Consider the following 18,677-nt stretch of genomic DNA (forward strand, 5'->3'; position numbering starts at 1 on the left):
GCTACAATTTACTCATAAAAGGAAAAAAGCACCCGATACAACAAGGTACCAAGAAATGAACCAAATGGAATGAAATGACATTACCGTGAATAAATAAATGACAGGAAATAAGAGTAGTAAATGTCGACGTGTACACTTCGCGTAAAAACACAAGTTAGAAAACCTTACTTGTTTAGGTGGATTATTTTAGTGGTCATAAATCATACAACAGAAAACTGAAGCAGAATCGCCATCAGTCTTTATTCTGAGCCAAATAACTTAAAAGAAAGATTACTTTAACTAAACACTTTCATATGAAATCATTTTCAAAACTTACTAGATCCAAATATTGATACTTCAAGTTAGAATATTCAATCAACTTTGGGATACCTTAAGGACTATTCAGTTGAGTCAGTCAGTCGTAACTAGGCGGTAGTTGAGCATACGTAACGCATGTCCCAATCATCTTAATCGATGAAAATATACAGCCTTATCAACCGATTTGTCATCTTCACTGAATACGCTACATCTAACCCTAACGTAGCCCACCTGGTGGCCCTGACATAAGCGAACAATGCTTCGAAGGCAACTATGATTTATGACGTGGAGAGCCGATCAAAAGTAGCCTAATAAGAAGGTCAATCGATAGTAATCAGCAGTGACCTGAAGGATAGGTGCATTTTATTAGCTAGGATTAGAATTATATATATATATATATATATATATATATATATTTGTGCATTTTATTCGGTAGCCCAATATACATTCTCGCTCACAATATACATTCTCGCTCAAGTAGTTAGTTGGGGAATTACCGCGCAACACATCGCGTACCAGTATTAGATTTTGGACACCGCCCTTCACAACAATATGATAAACACTTAATTTAAAGACTATGAATAGATTCGTGTATTAAATTATGATTTGGCAATTATACGAACTTGCTTTCCGAGTGAAGGTATATAGAGGTAGACTCAGGACCGACTAAACTCCACGTATTAGAGTCTATTGTTAAGAATATTGTTAATGTATCACAGTTAATTTCTTAACTCTCTGAATAGTAAAAACCAAGATATTACTTCATTTTGTTTGCACTATTACGTAACGAACTCACAATATATGTTCTGTTAGATAAAAAGATCAGAAATAATTTGGAAATTCGAGAAATAAAGCATTTAGAAAGAGATTGAGAATAACCACATCTTTAGGACCGATTTCTAACCATGACAACTAGGAAAAATATGAAAGACACAGGATTCAAACCTGTCGGTTTTTTAGACTGGTTGTATATAAAACGACCACATGGAACTCACTGATAAATAAATAATACTCTTAAAAAATACAGACAAATTACTGATTGTGCACAGAATTTATCTTTGTAAAAAGTAATCCAACACTTAATATTATATCCAAGTGTACAATCAAAATTTATTGTTCTCTATACATATTTAATGCGTATCCAATATTAAGAATAATAGAACAAGTGTTCACTTTGACATTTTTAAACTTTTATACAAAATGTAATTATTTTAATAATCACTAAAATCCTCATAACCACAATTTAACACTGAAATAATAATAATAATAGTTCCAACAAAGATAAACATAGTTAATTGCATCGACTGAATAATAATAATAATAATAATAATAATCTTATTCAATGCCATAAATTTTAATACAATATGGAATTCACAGCATTAATTGTGCAATATTACAGCAAATTTCTGTTTAACATACATTTAAATGGCAAATAACCAAAATAAATATTTTTTTCTAAAAAACATTTTCAATAGTCAGTACATACCATTTATCTTTAATCACGAAATTTTTCTATCAAATAGGTTACTACTATTATTAAGGTTTTTTTTCCATCTAACATCTATAAGATGAATATCTTATTCGAATGTATTTGTTTTTCCAAAAGAGAAAAATATCTAAACAAGTAAAGTGTTTTCATTTGATTTTTCTAGTGTTCAATATCACACTATTTTGTAAGTCTTCTATGATACAGTGTGAGTATATACAGGTAGGTTACCATTCATAATCACTAAATTCAAACAAATCTGAAAAAAGAACTACTATTAGAATATTTGCACAGTTTAAAGTTAGGTGGTCAAATCTTTTCAGAAGATATGTTCAGTTTCTAAAGATTAACCTAATACATGAAGTTAGTTTGTCACGAGCTGAAACCTGTTAAAGAATCATTATTGAAAGCTATGGAGTATTGAGCAGATATTTTATATATAGTGTGAAAATCCTTAACAATTTGAGCATAGTGTTATATCCTAGTGAAGACAAAAGTACAAGTAACTTCCATGATCTATTAATGGACTATTATTCTATATATATTCCTATTGTATAACTATTCAGTGATTAGATTATATATATATATATATATATATATATATATATATATATATATTCATCTTATTATAAGCTTCATTTTCAACTATGGATTATTATTATACGAATTACTGTTCCTAAATTATACTCAGTTTATTGATTATTGTCTCCCACGTTCACAGCCACATTTGGCTTGATCTTGTAAAAATATTATTTTCTATTTTATGGTGTGATGTAGTCTGTCTGTCTAGGATATAAACCGAGCATACTTGAAACAAATGATTCGCATAGCAGAAGCTGTAATTGGTGTTTTGGACTCAATCGGAAGGGCTAGGCGGACAAGGGATCAATAAAGACGCTAGACTGCTCATAGCGGTCGAACATCATTGTTTTGGCACGTGCTAAGATTGGAAAAGTCGTATTTTGATTGGTGGAAAAACCGCGTGATAAAAAGCCGGGCATAAAATCATAACACTTACAACCCAAAAAAGGAATAGCATTCAGAACCTTTGGGTCTTTAGTAGACCGGGTTACTTTTAAAAGTATTAAGTTGGAATTCAGTGTTTTACATTATAAATTCCAGTCGATTCACCGAGAAGTTCCAAACAATGATTAAACAGGTATCTCAGAGGTTCTTGATTTTCAATAGCTTTGTAAGTGACATTGATTCATGATGAAAAGTCTTTTCAGAATTTATGAATGAATGAAACTCACACTACACTCCTAAAAAGTATTTGTTTCTTTTTTTATTCTAGCGTAATAATGAGACAGATGTCAGTTAGGCGAGAAAAGTGAATTAAATTTATAACGCCTTCTAAACTAATCGATACTAATAGATAAGACTGATAAAGTAGAATAACGTGAATTCCGGGAAAGTATTACATTATTGGAAAATGATGTAGGAAAATGAAATACCAACAAAACGAAAAAACTGTAAAAAAAAAAGCGTTAAATACCATATTATAGTGAAAAGATGAAAAGTAGATCAATAGATGTTCTGACAGTGATCAATAAAAAAAAAACTAGAATTAGGGTCCTAATGGTTAACGGTACTTAACGGTAAAATTCATTTGTAATTTGTGATGTTATTTTTCGCTTCAGTCTAATTCATTGATGTTAAGATGGCCCAACAAGGATTAGCTTTCTTTAAAACTGAATTATTCTCACATTATTTTAGTCGCATAATACCCCGACTTTTAAAGTTATCGATTGTCCTTTGGTTTTCGACAATGACTGACATCTTTTTCCATTTTCATTAAAGCTTGTGATATTTTACCATTATAACTTTTCCAGTTGATTTATTTGGATTTGTTTCCTTTACATAAACCGGTTGACAGTAATGGGAAATTAACTTGTTTTGGAAATAAAAGAACCTCAAGTGTTACTATTACATTAGTATCAAGCCACTAATCGACGAAGCGACCAAAAGTCTAAATATGACAAGTTTTAACACTCTCACCTAGATTTTCATTGCTCAGACGAACTTGTTCTGTTTGACCACGAAAACCACGTAATTTATGCAATCGGATTTCTTGTTCTTGACTGAGATCAGCTGGTTTAGAAGTGACCTATAGAACAGTCAGAAAAAGAGGGATTCAAAAATCTACTTTGAACTATCGTAGAAAAAAACAACAGGAAATTACATGACAGTTTGTTATGTTGCAATCAACTCGAAAACCACTGATTCAAACTTTCTAGTAATCCAAGAATGTTTCAAAAACTTTATCCTCACCCTTGTACACAAATAATTTCGTAATCAACATTCTCTAAAATAACTTATCTGTTGCTAATAATTTTCTTAGATCATCTGATTCAGCTAGATATTTGGATTGGGACAAGGATATTTAAATAGACATTTGTAATCAAACATTTTATATTTCGAAGTAATTATTGAAAAAATACTAATAACCATTGACAAAGTCATGCAAATATTGGTGTGAAATACGTAATTGGATTGTTAGGAAAAACAACACTCTCCCCATAAAGACGATATATGAACCGCTTCCAGATCTAGAAGTTATTTGACCAAATAAGCTACATGAAAAGAATCTTGCCCTGTGCAGTCAACTGATCCGTCGAGTGACACCAGCAATACCATAGGATATCTAAGACCAGAAGAGATTGTGAGTGAGTTGGTATTAATAGATTATTAACTTAGTCAAGCCCGCTCTATATGAAGTATTACTTGGATCAGTTTATATGAGTAGTAAGTACACATCCTATTTTTTAAAAAGCTTCATACGTATTCACTGTCTTCACCCATTGTGGAGTTGGGCTAATCAAGTTTTAAGAGTGAGCATAGTAGTTACATATTATGATGAACAGTAAAGCAGAACTTACGATATCCATCAGGAGCTTAAGCGTACCACATGGAGTTGAATTTGATTAAATATTAACACGACAGTTAGAAACACTAGAGGAGAATCAATAAGTACCATATACTTGAAGTAACTACTTCCAGTGCTAATTATTTTACTGCAAAAGCTCCTGAAAAGCATACAGAGAACTGAAAAAATACTTACTCACTTACGCCTGTTACTCCCAATGCAGCATAGATCGCCGACCAGCATTCTCCAACCCACTCTGTCCTGGGCCTTCCTTTATAGTTCTATTCAACTTTTTTCATTCTTCTCATGTCTGTTTCCATTTATTGGCCTGATGTGTTCTTTGGTCTTCCTCTTCAGGACCTTCAGGATTCCATGTAAGGGCTTGCCTTGTGACGCAGTCGGCTTACTTATTACGCCTGTTACTCCCAATGGAACATAGGCCGCCAACCAGCTTTCTCCAACGCAGTCGGCTGCTTTCCTCAATGTGTGTCTTATCCACTTCCAGCGCATCTTCCCGATTTCTTCCCCCTCTGAAATCTGGTTTGTTCTCTACCACAGTAGGTTGTTGCTTATAGGGTCCGGTCAACAGATCTGGAGCATTTTGAGTATACAACTGTTAATAAACACCTGTATCTTCCGGATGATGGCTTGCGTGTGTGATACAAGAGCCAGATCATCTGCAAAGTTTAGATCGTCCAGCTGCAAACTAGCTATCCACTGTATCCCGTGCTTCCCCCACATGTTGACTTTTTCATAATCCAGTCGATCACCAGGAGAAAGATAAAGGGTGAGAGTAAGCAACCGTGCCTGACACCGGTCTTTACCTCGAACGAGTCAGTGAGCTGTCCTCCATGCATGATTCTATAGTTTAATCCATCATAGGAATTCCCTATGATATTGACTATCTTCTCAAGTACACCGTAGTGTCGAAGAAGCCTCCATAGTGTTGTTCAGTCCACACTATCAAATGCTTTCTCGGAGTCAACCAAGTTGATGTAGAGTGATGAATCCCATTCAATTGATTGTTCCACAATGATACGTAGAGTTGCGATTTGGTCTGTACACGATCGATCCTTACGGAATCCAGCCTGTTGGTCTCGAAGTTGGACGTCGATGGAGTCCTTCATTCTGTTTAACAATACCTTTTTGAAGACTTTTCCTGGTATTGAGAGGAGAGTGATGCCCATGTAGTTATCACACGTGCTGAGATAGCCTCTCTTTGGCATTTTGATCAGAAGTCCTTTCCAGTCTCTTGGTAGTTGTTCTTCATCCCGAATCTTACTGAAGAGAATGTGGAGTATATCTGCGGTTACTGCTACATCTGCTTTTAGTGCCTCTGCTGGAATGTTGTCTGGTCCCGCTGTTTTGACGCTCTTGATTTGTCTGATGGCCATGCTGATCTCTTCAATTGTTGGTGGGCCCACATCGATTAGGAGGTCCGTGGGTGCTACTTCGATGCTGGGTGGGTTCAGTGGAGCTGGTCGACTCAGGAGTTCTTTGAAGTATTCTTCCCAATTGTTTTGGTTGTTCTTCAATGTTGGTGATTACCTTGCCTTCTTTACTTTTCACTGGCCGTTCTGGTTTACGGTAACCTCCGGTGAGTTTCTTTGTTGTATCATACAGTTGTCTCCTGTTTCCTTCTCTTACAGCCTTTTCCGCCTTCATCTCTAAATCTTCCACATATTTACGTTTGTCGGTTCTGATACTCCTCTTCACTTGCTTGTTTACTTCTATGTATTCGGCTTGTGCCTTGGCCTTTTCTTATCTTGTTCGGCTGGTATTGATTGCTGACTTCCTGTTCCTCCTTTCTTAAATTTTATACACTGTATCAACAGTGATCCATTCCTTGAGTTGGTGATCTTTGTGCCCCAGAACCTCCTGACATGCTGAAGTGATTGTTTCTTTTATCTCTTCCCAGTTGCTCTCCATAGTAGTTCCCCCTTCACTGAGTAGATAATGAAAGGCCTGGAACTTATTGTGGAGGGCTATCTTGAATTTGTTGAGTTTGTCAGAATCCCGAAGAAAAGCCGTATTAAACTTTTGTGGTGTTTTCAACCTGGAAAAATACCATAACTACCATAGGTTTCAAAGTTATCACAATGATAAACAGAAAAGGAGCGAAAGTAGTGTACCACTGAATTTTGTTTATGTATTTACCTTTTCATTTTCAAACCATCGATTTTGTGCTGAACGTTGTGAATTCAACGAACGAAGCCATGCACGACGTTCTTCTCTAGCTTGTAATTGTTGAGCCTGTCTAGCCAATTGTTGACGTTGACGTTCAGCTATTGAACGTAGTTCACTAATGGTCATCTCATTCGCTTGATCATCAAGCATTAAATCAGCTGTTTTTTCTTGTTGTAGTTGTGGGAGTGGTGGAGGAGGTGGATGAGAAGAAATGTTATTATGTTTCTGACTTATTGCTACAGTTTGATGATTACTAACACTACTACGATTATTTATTCGTGAAGGGACAAATGTTTTATTTTTAAGTGTTGAGTCTACATTTCCTGAGAAAATAGTAGCAGTGGTAGTCGTGGTAGATGGTATCGACGTCGAAAATGGTCTCACTATATTAGAAGAACAATGAACAGATACAGAGGCTTGTACACCGCCGCCTATTGGTGCACAGGACTCAATTGGGTTATAAGTTGATTCAACAGCGTTCGTGTTTACCGAATAGTTGGTGTTAACAGTGCGAGGACTACGACGTGGACCATTCTGTGCCGTCATATCACTGGAATTCTAAACAGATGTTTTAAAACAAAAAAATAAACAAGAGTGTAAATAATTTTAATGATCAGAAGTGAAATGATTATTGTAACATCAGTAACTATATCCCAAATTTGTGTATGCACTTTTAGCATGGTGGAGTTTGTAAAGATTACAGAATTTCATACTTTACATTGTAGACTGGTTTTAACTAAAGAATCACTAGTAACCAGAAAGCACTGGACCGCTGTTTCGTTCTAAAGTGGAATTCCTCAAATGTGAGCTCCCATAATCACATTGGAGGTTGAATTCAGGACACTCGATCTCGCGACAAGCACTTAACTGGCATCTCATGGTGTAGATGCCTAACTTCAATCAATTGGCGATGTTGCGCGACCACCTCACATTGTCTGGAATGATTACCGGTTTCACACCAGGCGAAACAACTACCCAGTGCTTCCTGGTTTTCACTGGTAGTCTAGATACAACTAGACACCAAAAATATGGTTCAAACAAAATAAAATTCTTTTGTGGGCTACAATACTCCCAAGGTGCACAAACTTAGGCAGTTTGTTTCCTCATGGAGGCTAGTCGTCGAACCTTTGACCTAAAGGTCTAATCCAGAAGGGAGTGGAACAGCGTTAAGGCCTGGAATCCTATCGTAGCCAGTGATGAAAATTAGCTCAGATGCCGTTTGTTCATTCGGAATCCTGGAGCCCATGTGCACCAGTGGTTTAAAATGAAGCTTTCACAACTCCTTAAGGTGAACCCTCCATATTCACTAACTCAATTTGAGGGCAGGACGCTATATTTTCGTTCTTTCAATTCCGGAACAAAAAACATACCTTCGCCGTGTGAAGGTAGTTAGCAGAACTTCTCTGGCAGGTGAGAACAAATATTGTATATCACAACATGCTAAACTAATTTTAACTTTAAATTCATTTAATGTTGTTTGTTTGAATCTTCCCATCGATTTGTTAGGACTGCAACTGGTCAGTCTCTACTGGGTTCGAGTCCAAGAGTGAACATCAACTCTGAGATGCAGGTACATCCAGCTGACGAGTCCCAAATAGGACGAAACGCGCGTCCTGGATTCCACTGCTAGCCACTATCCATCTCTGCTTAATTTTAACTTTATTTTTATAATTATTTATATTTTTCTAGCAAAAAGAGAAAAAGTTCAAACCAAAAAAATTATCTTTTGAGGATCGATCGAAATGTTACATAAATCAAAATGGAAAAAGGTAGTAGAAATATTAATTTTATTTAACAGAAAAACAATTCAAGAATTCTTGTTTACATATGCATTTTTCACTCAACAATAAACGATCGGTTTAAATTAAATTTTATTGACTATCAAATGAACAATTTTACAAAGTAGTAAGTAGATTTAGACAGAGTTCGTTATTGTAGAGGATATTGACAAGCTTTTCACTATTTATTAAATGATGTGAAAAAAAAACGCTAGTCGTGTACTAATAATTAAAGCAGTGAACTCCCAAACACTGGTCTACAAGTTTTAAATCTATGCAACTTTGGTACGAACAAACAAGTAAAATCAATGGACATTTGAGTGACTATGACTCAAATTGGGTGTATGAACGTGTAAACGATCAAACATTTAAGTTAGATTTTCAAGAAAAAAAACTTTAAATACAAGTGACCAGCGCCACAGAGGTTGTAACAAAACCTCAATTACAACACGGGGGTTAGTAAATGGATTTTAAACGGCTTCGTTTACAGAAAATTGAGCTAGTGACCACCCTGGTTTTTGGTTGTCTTACATCAATCCATTTCAGTCAGTCACTAAACAGTGATACAACAATTAAACAAAGTCAAGCTCGAATTTAGATACTATTGCTGATAATATCGATAGGTATAATGTCATGTGTAACATTTTAGAATAACTAATGAGCAAATGATAATAGTTACTGACTAACAACATAACTAAGCACATAAACTTACAAGATAAACACAGAGTTTTGTCGGCATAATAATTAAGCATATACATATGCTGTAAGCCCTCTTATCAGGTCAATTTATTTCATTGATGAAAAATGTGAAAGAAACCTGTGCAATGATGACTCAATGGAAAAACAAACGTTACTTAGTGTTTGTATGAAAGAATATGGGAAACCCAATAAATACAACAAATTGTTTAAATAGAAAACGGAAACAGAAGAACACTACACCTTACAAGCAATGTGAAACAATTTGTTGTTGTGGTTACATAAAATAAAACAAGAGAATTGATGGTCAAAGCCACACAACAAACTGCACATCAAATATTGACTTGTAGACATAAACAGACAGACATGAATTCATATGATTTCAGCGTTAATCTTGATAACCCTGAAAAGGGACGCATTTCACCACACACATATTAAGTACTAATGAGTCATACACCAAAAGGTCATATGAAGGTTCGTACAGTCATTGTACAGACGAAATGAGAATTTCTTTACATTTACGCCACTGAGATTATTATGAAGTTTAAGGCTTCTCTTCAGGAACAAAATTAAGCCTACAAAAGAATATTTAGGTGACAAGTGTTTCGAATCAGTCAAAAGTAAAAATCTTGAGAATATTTCTTTTTATTACAGACAGATAACTCTAGGCCAGTTAAAGCCAGGAGGGAAGGAACAGTTCATTCGTTATAGATCGAAACTTCTCAGCAGTGCTTGCTCGATTCTGTATGCAATAGTGGATGCTTAATAACCATTAATAATAATAACTCTAATAATGTATGCTGGAAAATCAACAACAAGACTTTCTACACAGATTACCCAGGATTTCTATTAGACTGTAATTAAGTTCCAAATAGAACTTCCATCTAGTATTAATTATCATGAAAAAGGTGACCACAATTCACTGCAAAAAAATACTTAGTTGTGACCTACTACTAACTACTAACTACTACTACTACTACTACTGTGGTGTGCGCTACTTATACAGATAAATATAAGTAGTATATAGCAGGAATAAGAAGTAGAATGCTTGCCAGCAGAAGATTGAAATAGAAGGAGGAAGGGAAACAAAGAGAAATAGGATTAACGACCGAATTGGTGGAACGATGGGGTCTGTAAAGGACAACCGAAGGAAGATATCCAATCGGTGTATTTAATTTGCGATTTTTATATTTTGCAAAGGAACTGTTTGATTTTGCGTAAAACAATAAATTGGGTTTACCGTACCTGAGTTTTCGTCCGCTACACTACTACTACTACTAATAGTAATAATAATAATTTGAATGAACATGTAAAACCATAAATCTATTTAAACGATAAATTCTCAAATTATGGGTGTATGATATCTGAGCATCGACATCACTCAGAGTAAAACAAAGTTTGAGTCTGATTAAATACAAATTTGTTCGCTCAAATAAAACATCTATGAGTCATAGATATTCGTACAGTTAAATGTAATGTGAATATTTAATGACTAAAACTTTGGACAAAACGATATTTGTTAAATGGATTTTGTCTATTGATTTGTTCATATTATTTTAGTAATATAAACAAAAGTACCAATCAGTAGATGTATGTGTGTGAACTGGACTTTCCAGTAGTAATAATGACAAAGAAATAATCTGGTTTTATGTCACAAACGGAAATTTTTAAGAATAGATTTTATATATCACTAAATGAACTTCTCTTTCCTTTCTACCCCACCTCCCCAACGTGTGCTTTCAAAGAATAGAAGCAATAAAAAAAAATCTACTACTGATCAGTATGATAAAACAAAATTAACGACATAATCAATAAACAAGTATATGATATCCACATATATAATCAATAAAACAGCTTTATTATTGTATAATTTAGTTTATAATTTGATTGAACAAATGTAATGTTAAATACAATAAGCGGATAGATCAAAGAGGCAAATGATGGATAGGTGTGGTTAAGTCATGACTACATAGTAAACAGAAAGTATTTCATGTTCTGTGAAACTTAAGCATCATTTCTGATTACAAGTTTCTTAAAAGATATTATTCAAACTAATTCTCAAAAAATAAACATATAAAACAAGACCTTTAGAACATTTTGGTGAGTAATTATTACGTAAAGTAATTTAATGATAAAGTAACAGTGGCTTTCAAAGCATTGCTCATACATTATGGAATGAGTGAGTTGGTAATGTTGAGGTTCGATATAAAGTACTAAGGAAAATTAGCAAATCAGTTGATGAGGTTGCCAATATTCCTTGACTGAGCTGCTTAGAACATATTTAATGTATTCCATAAAGTCATTGATTGTTGGTCTGAGCCATGTTGATAGACGAAGACTATACGATCAAGGTCTACGCTGTAAATCTGATCAATGAAAAAAGACTGATTGAAAAAGTTCATAATCATTCACAACGGCGTAGGTGAATTCATGCTTTATCATCCTCTCGATTTTGAATTTCGGTATTTCCTTATAGATACCTTTCTATTCTGTCTTTTCGATCGATATTCTTAATATTCAGTCTTTTTCATTATTACTGCGACGATATTAATTTGCTTTTTTTGCTATTCATTACATTATTTGGGTTGCGTCGTGTTGATGTGGCATGAAAACCTTCTTCAACTCACATATGTGCCAGGTCCTATGTTGATGATGGCAACTAACTGACTGTCTGACTACTATTAGATTATCTAGACTGGATGACATGGAACCATTTTCAGCGGTAGAGAAATAAGTATTTGAACTATTCAGTAACAGGGTTAATTTCTTTATATACACAGATTCATCTCAAGATCACCCTATAAACAACAAAATTGATCAAACTTTATATTAAACTTAAATAATAAGACAATAATATAAATTGAATATAATTACGCTATAAGCTGTCATGAAGGTCAGTCAGTCAGTCAGTTACAACGTAGAACTTCGTACGTACGTACATCGGTTCGAGTTGCCATACCACATTAGCACAGAGATGCAGTTCTCGATTCAAATCCCATAGTGGTAGAAGTAGTAAGAGTATAAGCATTATGTGAAAGATAAGGGATTGAAGATGTTATTGAAGGAGTATAATACGGTGAAATAAATTTGGAAAGAGAAAAAGGATACAGACATGAAGAATTCAGAAGATTAGAATTTGGTAGAACACAAAGAGTGGATGCACCTTTGCCATTGCAAACGATTTTGAGCCATGTCATTTAAGGTCTCTAACCATCGATTGCTATCAACTCGCGAATCCCAACCAGGTAGTCTACACCTACCAACATGGCCCAGTCCACTTGTCAGCGACTTCATGGATTTATGCCATGTTTTGGTCTGGCCGCCCCAAGCTTCCTTCCAACCTGCTCCTACACCATAAAGCATTGCACGTCGTGGCAGTCGGTGGTTGGGCATACGTAACACATGTCCCAGACATCTCAACTGATGAAGTTTCACTACTTCATCAATCGATTTGCCATCCTTACTTAGTACCCGTTTTCTAACAACTGCATTACTTACCCGGTGGTCCCAGGATATACGAGCAATGCGTCGAAGACACCTATGATCGAATACTAGTAGCCTACGAATATCCTCTACTCTTATCGGCCATGTTTCACTGCCGTAAAGTAGGACGGAACGAACTGCTGCACAGTAAACCCGTCCTTCGGTTGCTAGACGGATATCTCGCCTACGCCATAAATGGCGCAGGTTGGCGAAAGCTAGACGAGCCTTCTGTATCCGTGCTGAGATTTCGTCACACATCAGACCACAAGGGCTGATGAGACTCCCAAGATAAGTGAAGCTGTCAACACGCTCAACTACTTCACTCCCTGTCATTAATTCAGGTGTCGATGAAACCCAATCCTGAAGTAACATTTTGTACTTCGAGGGAGAGAATCGCATCCCGAACATGCCTGCATTGTTGCTTATAGTGGTCAGAAGACTCTGCATTTTGTCAGCGTCTTCACCGAATAAAACTATGTCATCGGCGTATTCTAAGTCAACATGTGAATCTCCCGGTAAAAGTTCAACTCCAGGAGATTGAGATGATGAAAGTGATATCTTTAAAAGCATGTCAATGACAAAGTTAAATAAGGATGGGGAGAGTGGACAGCCCTGACGAACACCACTTGAGGTAACCAATTCTGATGGCAGTTCGCCATAGGCTCTAAACTCGACCAGTTGTGTTCGAGTAGAGAGCCTTTATGAGGTTAATGTACTTCTTTGGTACTCCTTTCACTGACAAACACTGCCATAGAACCTCACGATCCACGGAGTCAAATGCCGCCTTAAGGTCAAGAAATACTACTATTGTGGGACGTCTGAATGTATGTCTATGTTCTAGGATCTGACGTAGAGTGAATATCTGGTCTATGCAACCACGTCCAGGTCGGAAACCAGCCTGGTTTTCTCTAGTCTGCTCTTCACGAGCTTTGGTTAGGCGTCCAAGTATTATTGAAGCTAATATTTTAGACACTATATTAGTCAAACTGATCCCTCTGTGATTGTCACAGGTCTTTTGTCCTTTCTTATAGACTGGCACAATCAGTGATTGGGACCAGTCAGATGAAATTACGTCCAGTTCCCAGATTCTACCTAAGACCTTAGTCAATCTCGTTGCTAGTACTGGACCACCATCCTTAAAAATCTCAGGGGTAAACCTATCAGGGCCTGCGGCTCTCCCTCGCTTCAGATTTTCTATAGCTTTTTCAACCTCGTAGAGAGTTAGAGAACTTACATCGATTCGCCATTCAGGACGACTGGGGATCGTGGGTAACTGAAGTGTGGTTGAAGGCCAGTTGAACTGATCCCTAAAGTGTTCTGCCCATCGATCCAATCTCCTGGATTGAGAATGAATGATATGCCCATCTTTGTCTGAGATAGTTTCGCTAATAGTTGGGTCACGAAGGACTTCAATGAGACTGCTTTCTGTAAAGGGCAATACATTTTTGAAATATTTAAGTGTTGAGTGAGTTAATAAATTAATTACTATTCTATAATTAAGTCAACCCAAAAAATACATTACCAAATGGATTCACCTGAATTATTAATTCTAGTCACTATTTCCAGATCAATCATCATAGTTTTTTAAACCATAGTAAGTAATTAGAATGCATAAACACTATTTAAAGATAGTGTTGATACTCTGCACAGTTAATGATTTTACAGATTGTAATATCAATATTACCACCTTATTACTACGTACAGATCCACATACTTGTTGTCGAGTCACACCTCAAATGTGAGAGCCAGTGATACTGTCCAGTTAGCCAAACCGAAATAGGATGAATTCGAGTTGAAACCAATAAACTAGTGAATAAAACTTGAATGCTTTAACCACTGTGTTATTGCTCCAGCTCATAAATATCAACATGACGAATAACTGCTAAAATAATTAATCATACACTAATTAGTCACAATGCTAATAGTTGCCCAATGGAGATCTTAACTGTACTTTGCTTATTCACGTTTAGCAGTAAAGTGAAAACTTCCATTTAGACTCTTATTAAAAAGACAAACAGAGAAAAGAAATAGAAATGATTTCAGCATTCAAGTTTATCAACCAGACACTACACTTTGCATTGTTGATTTTATAAACGTAATAAATATAAGCAGAGATGGATAGTGGCTAGCAGTGGAATGCAGGAGGCGCGTTTTGTCTTATTTGGGACTCGTCAGCCGGATGTACCTGCATCTCAGAGTTGATGTTCACCCTGGGACTCGAACCCAGTACCCTCGCTTCAAACACCATCGCGTTATCCACTCGGCCACTGAGTCCTGATAAATAAATATAGTAATAAATACAGTTGACAACATGATCCATAAATCTATGTATGACTATTGAATCTGACTTTTTTATACACCTCTCCTTTGGTATTAGTTAGGAGTAGTATAATTGGTTGGATGAAATCAATGGAATTACCAATACGATCGAACTAAAGGTATGACTATGAGTCAGTGATTATACCAAAGAATAGCGTTTATTCTGTATTCCCTAGCTTTAAATTTTTGAAAAGCGAATGTCTATCATTATTTATACAAAAATTCACTTGACAAAGTTACATATTTATTCGGGTACAAAAAGAATGCAGAAAATTAGGTGGAGAGTATCATATGTTCAACAAAATAAAAAAGACCAGAAGTGCAATGAAATATCGTTCGTCAACTTCATATATATGCCCTTAAAGAGCATGATTCAAAATCAAAAAGGGAATATCACACATAAAAGACCAGAAATTTATAAACAAAAATGTTGAAATATCTTGTCAAAAAACGCAACAACAAAAAAACGACATGAATAAAACTGATATTTTTATCACTATTGTAGACGAGAACAAAGAGCAATCCAATAAGCAGCATTATGTATAGGATAAAAAGTGACAAAAATTAAAATATTGTACTTTTAAGTAAAAGGTAGAAAAGAAATTGAATGAATTGAACATTGACTATTTGCTTCCAGTAAATAAATAGAAAGATAAATAATTATTAATCAGAACAATATTAATAATATAAATAATTTATGCCCTGTACACTATTTGGGTCAAAGATAGACAGAAGTGCAATTCAGGTTTCAAGAAGATAAACTTCCCTTTCTAAGTCCTCTCTTCTTCCATCATATTGCATGATATTAATAATAACGATAATAATAATAATAATAATAATGAAAGACACATACACATGAACACTGGTGACAAAAAGAAAACAAAGGGCAAAAGTAGAAAATAGTAATAATATGATTTTTTTTTCATACATCTCCACGCATTTCGGTGAATATAGTAAAGAAAAAATTGGTCAGATCTCATTATTGCTATGACTACGATTTAATACAGTTCAATATTACTAGTTTTTTAAGGATAAATACGTGAATTTATTGGATAAACATATGTTCATTTGTCTAGCGTACAAAACGTTAAAAAATATCTGAAAAGTGAATTTTTTCTAAAGAAAAAAGAGTATGAAAAAAATTGACCGAAATTGTTATCTAAAAAATTGGCCTTTAAAGATATCTTAAATCAAAAGACCGATTCTAGCTAAACAACCAATGTCAACTATAGAGCATTGGATGGCTCTTTCGCCTCAGGATCGGACGCTTTGGAAGACTGTACCCATGGCGTAGACAGAGATTAAATGCGTGACCTATGAGTTTCGACGCGGATACTTTACTTCTGGATCCAGAATTATAACTTAATATATGGAACATTTAAAGTGACTTTTATATCAGATACTAAATAAATAATTATAAGTGACCGTGACTACTTGTATTTATTCGTAAACCACATTGTAAACCGTGTTGAACAGGCATAAATCACCAAAGAATAATTGTGGTGGATACATTTTATTAGTAATTTTTGTAAAACTGAATTAAAATTCTTTCCCGTCAAGTTTAGCTGTAGCACCTGAAAGTCTTCTTGATTCTAATGTGCATATAATAATAGATCTGATCAACTGAGTATTCACTCAATGCCTTCTACTAATGAGTGATTCCCCATATGATGTATACAATTTTGTAGTGGACATTATCTTTGAATTATATAACATACTTTTGAGATCAGCTAAGCTACTTGTATTTAGAAAAATCAAGTGTAAACAAAAAAGTTGGCAGTAGCCCGAATTAATAAATTATTAATTTAGAGAATATTGACTAATCTATTAACGCCACTGGTAGTAACAGTATTCATCAATCATTAAAATAACTATTCATCCAACACAGAAAGAAGCGACTTTGGAATTATTGTTATTCATGCAGCAGTAAACTAATATTACTGGTATTGTCAATATTAATTGGTCGGTTTGCTGATATGTGTAATCCATAGAAATACGGGGATAGATTAGAAGTCGCAAGACTAGTAAATAATAATAATTTATCAAAGATAAAATTGACGTTTATTCACATGTGTAGATATAGTCGAAATGAAGCTTACGTTTAAAAGTTAAACATAGGAGAACGATCAAACAGAAACGAAGATTAGAATTCATATACAGTAAAATATGCATACACGCATAAACACAATAAACACCGGCATAAAATAACACAGAAAATAGCAATGATGAGAAAATTCATTTAATTGGCATATAGGAAACTTTGAAAGATTTGAAAATTTGTTTTACTTAATAATTAAATTAACTGTGTTTCTTTGAAAAAACAACAAGAAACGAGGGAAAAGAATGATAACAACTGTGAAATCAAATAGGTAGAAGTATAATTCCGTTTAATTTTTTTTTAAAAAAAACGCAATGTGTATAATATACAGTATGAATAAAAAATGTCAATTATGTGATTCGGGAAGAAAAAATTACTGAATTTGTTTTAGAAAAGAAGAGAAACTCATCGGAAAGAAAATACTGGGATAAAAAAATAATTTCAAAGTATAAGTTATGTAATTGAAAGAGATACGAATGTATATGAGTAGAAATCAGTTAGTTTCAGACGCGTAAACAATAATAAAAAGTACTATAAAACATTGATAAGTTGTAGGATTGGATTAGTTTAAATTTGGTTGCTAAATAAAAATTAGGAAGTAATCGAGCGAAGAAATTTCTTTTCAATTAGTTTTTAATCATGGCTCTACACTATATATATATATATATATATATATATATATATATATATATCGATTATAAACTAACATTGAGTAATTGGAAGAAAGAGGATTATAATAAAGTAACTATTTGAAGATCAAGCAGTTGCTACGTTGCATAATATATAAAAAGAGGAGAATGAACTAACGAAATATTTTGGTAAATAATCAGTAATATAGTAGTTATGTAAGAATCAAGAGACGAATGTTGAGAATAATTAAAATACGAAAATAGTTTATTAAAGTTCTGCTACAAACTCCCCTATACAGATGGTCAAGGTAGCGAGAGTGGTTGTACAAAGGTTTGGTTTGTGAACATGAATTCCAATGGCTTTAGCAATGTGCAAAAGACGAACTCGTAAACCATGCGGCATATTTGATGAAATATGGTGAATAACCTTAAAAGCTTTATTCAACTTAACTCGATGACCTGTGTCCACCAAGTAAGCGAGAACAGAACTCTTACTCACTCTTACTTGTCCTTTGCTCAACCAAGACGGATGGTATTTTGTTATACAATGACGGAGTTGCCGGATTGTATGCCGTATATAACTGGTTCCGCAGGAACAGTTGAATAGATAAATACATATGGATGTGACGAATTCAGGCTATCTGTCTTTACCCACCGTTCTTCTTATGGGGGCGGTTGTAGAAGTAGGCACTCGGTTCGACTACTTTAAATGTTTTCTGTACCGCATTTCTTGACCTTTGAGTCACAATTTCCTCGGTAGCATCATTTAGGAATTGTAATTTTAAGAATAGTACTTTCTCCGGAACGGTAGGTACCTTTGTCCTTCTTTTCATCTACA

At 34.7% G+C, this 18,677-nt stretch overlaps 1 protein-coding gene across 1 annotated transcript in view; it reads right to left on the reverse strand.

The window, feature by feature from the left end:
- Smp_129670 (apoptosis stimulating of P53, putative) overlaps positions 1–18,677 on the reverse strand; it is a gene marked incomplete at both ends in the record, with an annotated part of 59,618 nt that overhangs the window by 25,631 nt on the left and 15,310 nt on the right. The window contains 2 exons of the mRNA XM_018791570.1: positions 3,782–3,890; positions 6,807–7,394. Of these exons, the coding sequence (XP_018645279.1) occupies positions 3,782–3,890; positions 6,807–7,394 (697 nt within the window). The remainder of the gene's footprint in view (positions 1–3,781; positions 3,891–6,806; positions 7,395–18,677) is intronic.

This window comes from Schistosoma mansoni, assembly GCF_000237925.1.
Source record: "Schistosoma mansoni, WGS project CABG00000000 data, chromosome 2 unplaced supercontig 0120, strain Puerto Rico, whole genome shotgun sequence".
Taxonomy (NCBI): domain Eukaryota; kingdom Metazoa; phylum Platyhelminthes; class Trematoda; order Strigeidida; family Schistosomatidae; genus Schistosoma; species Schistosoma mansoni.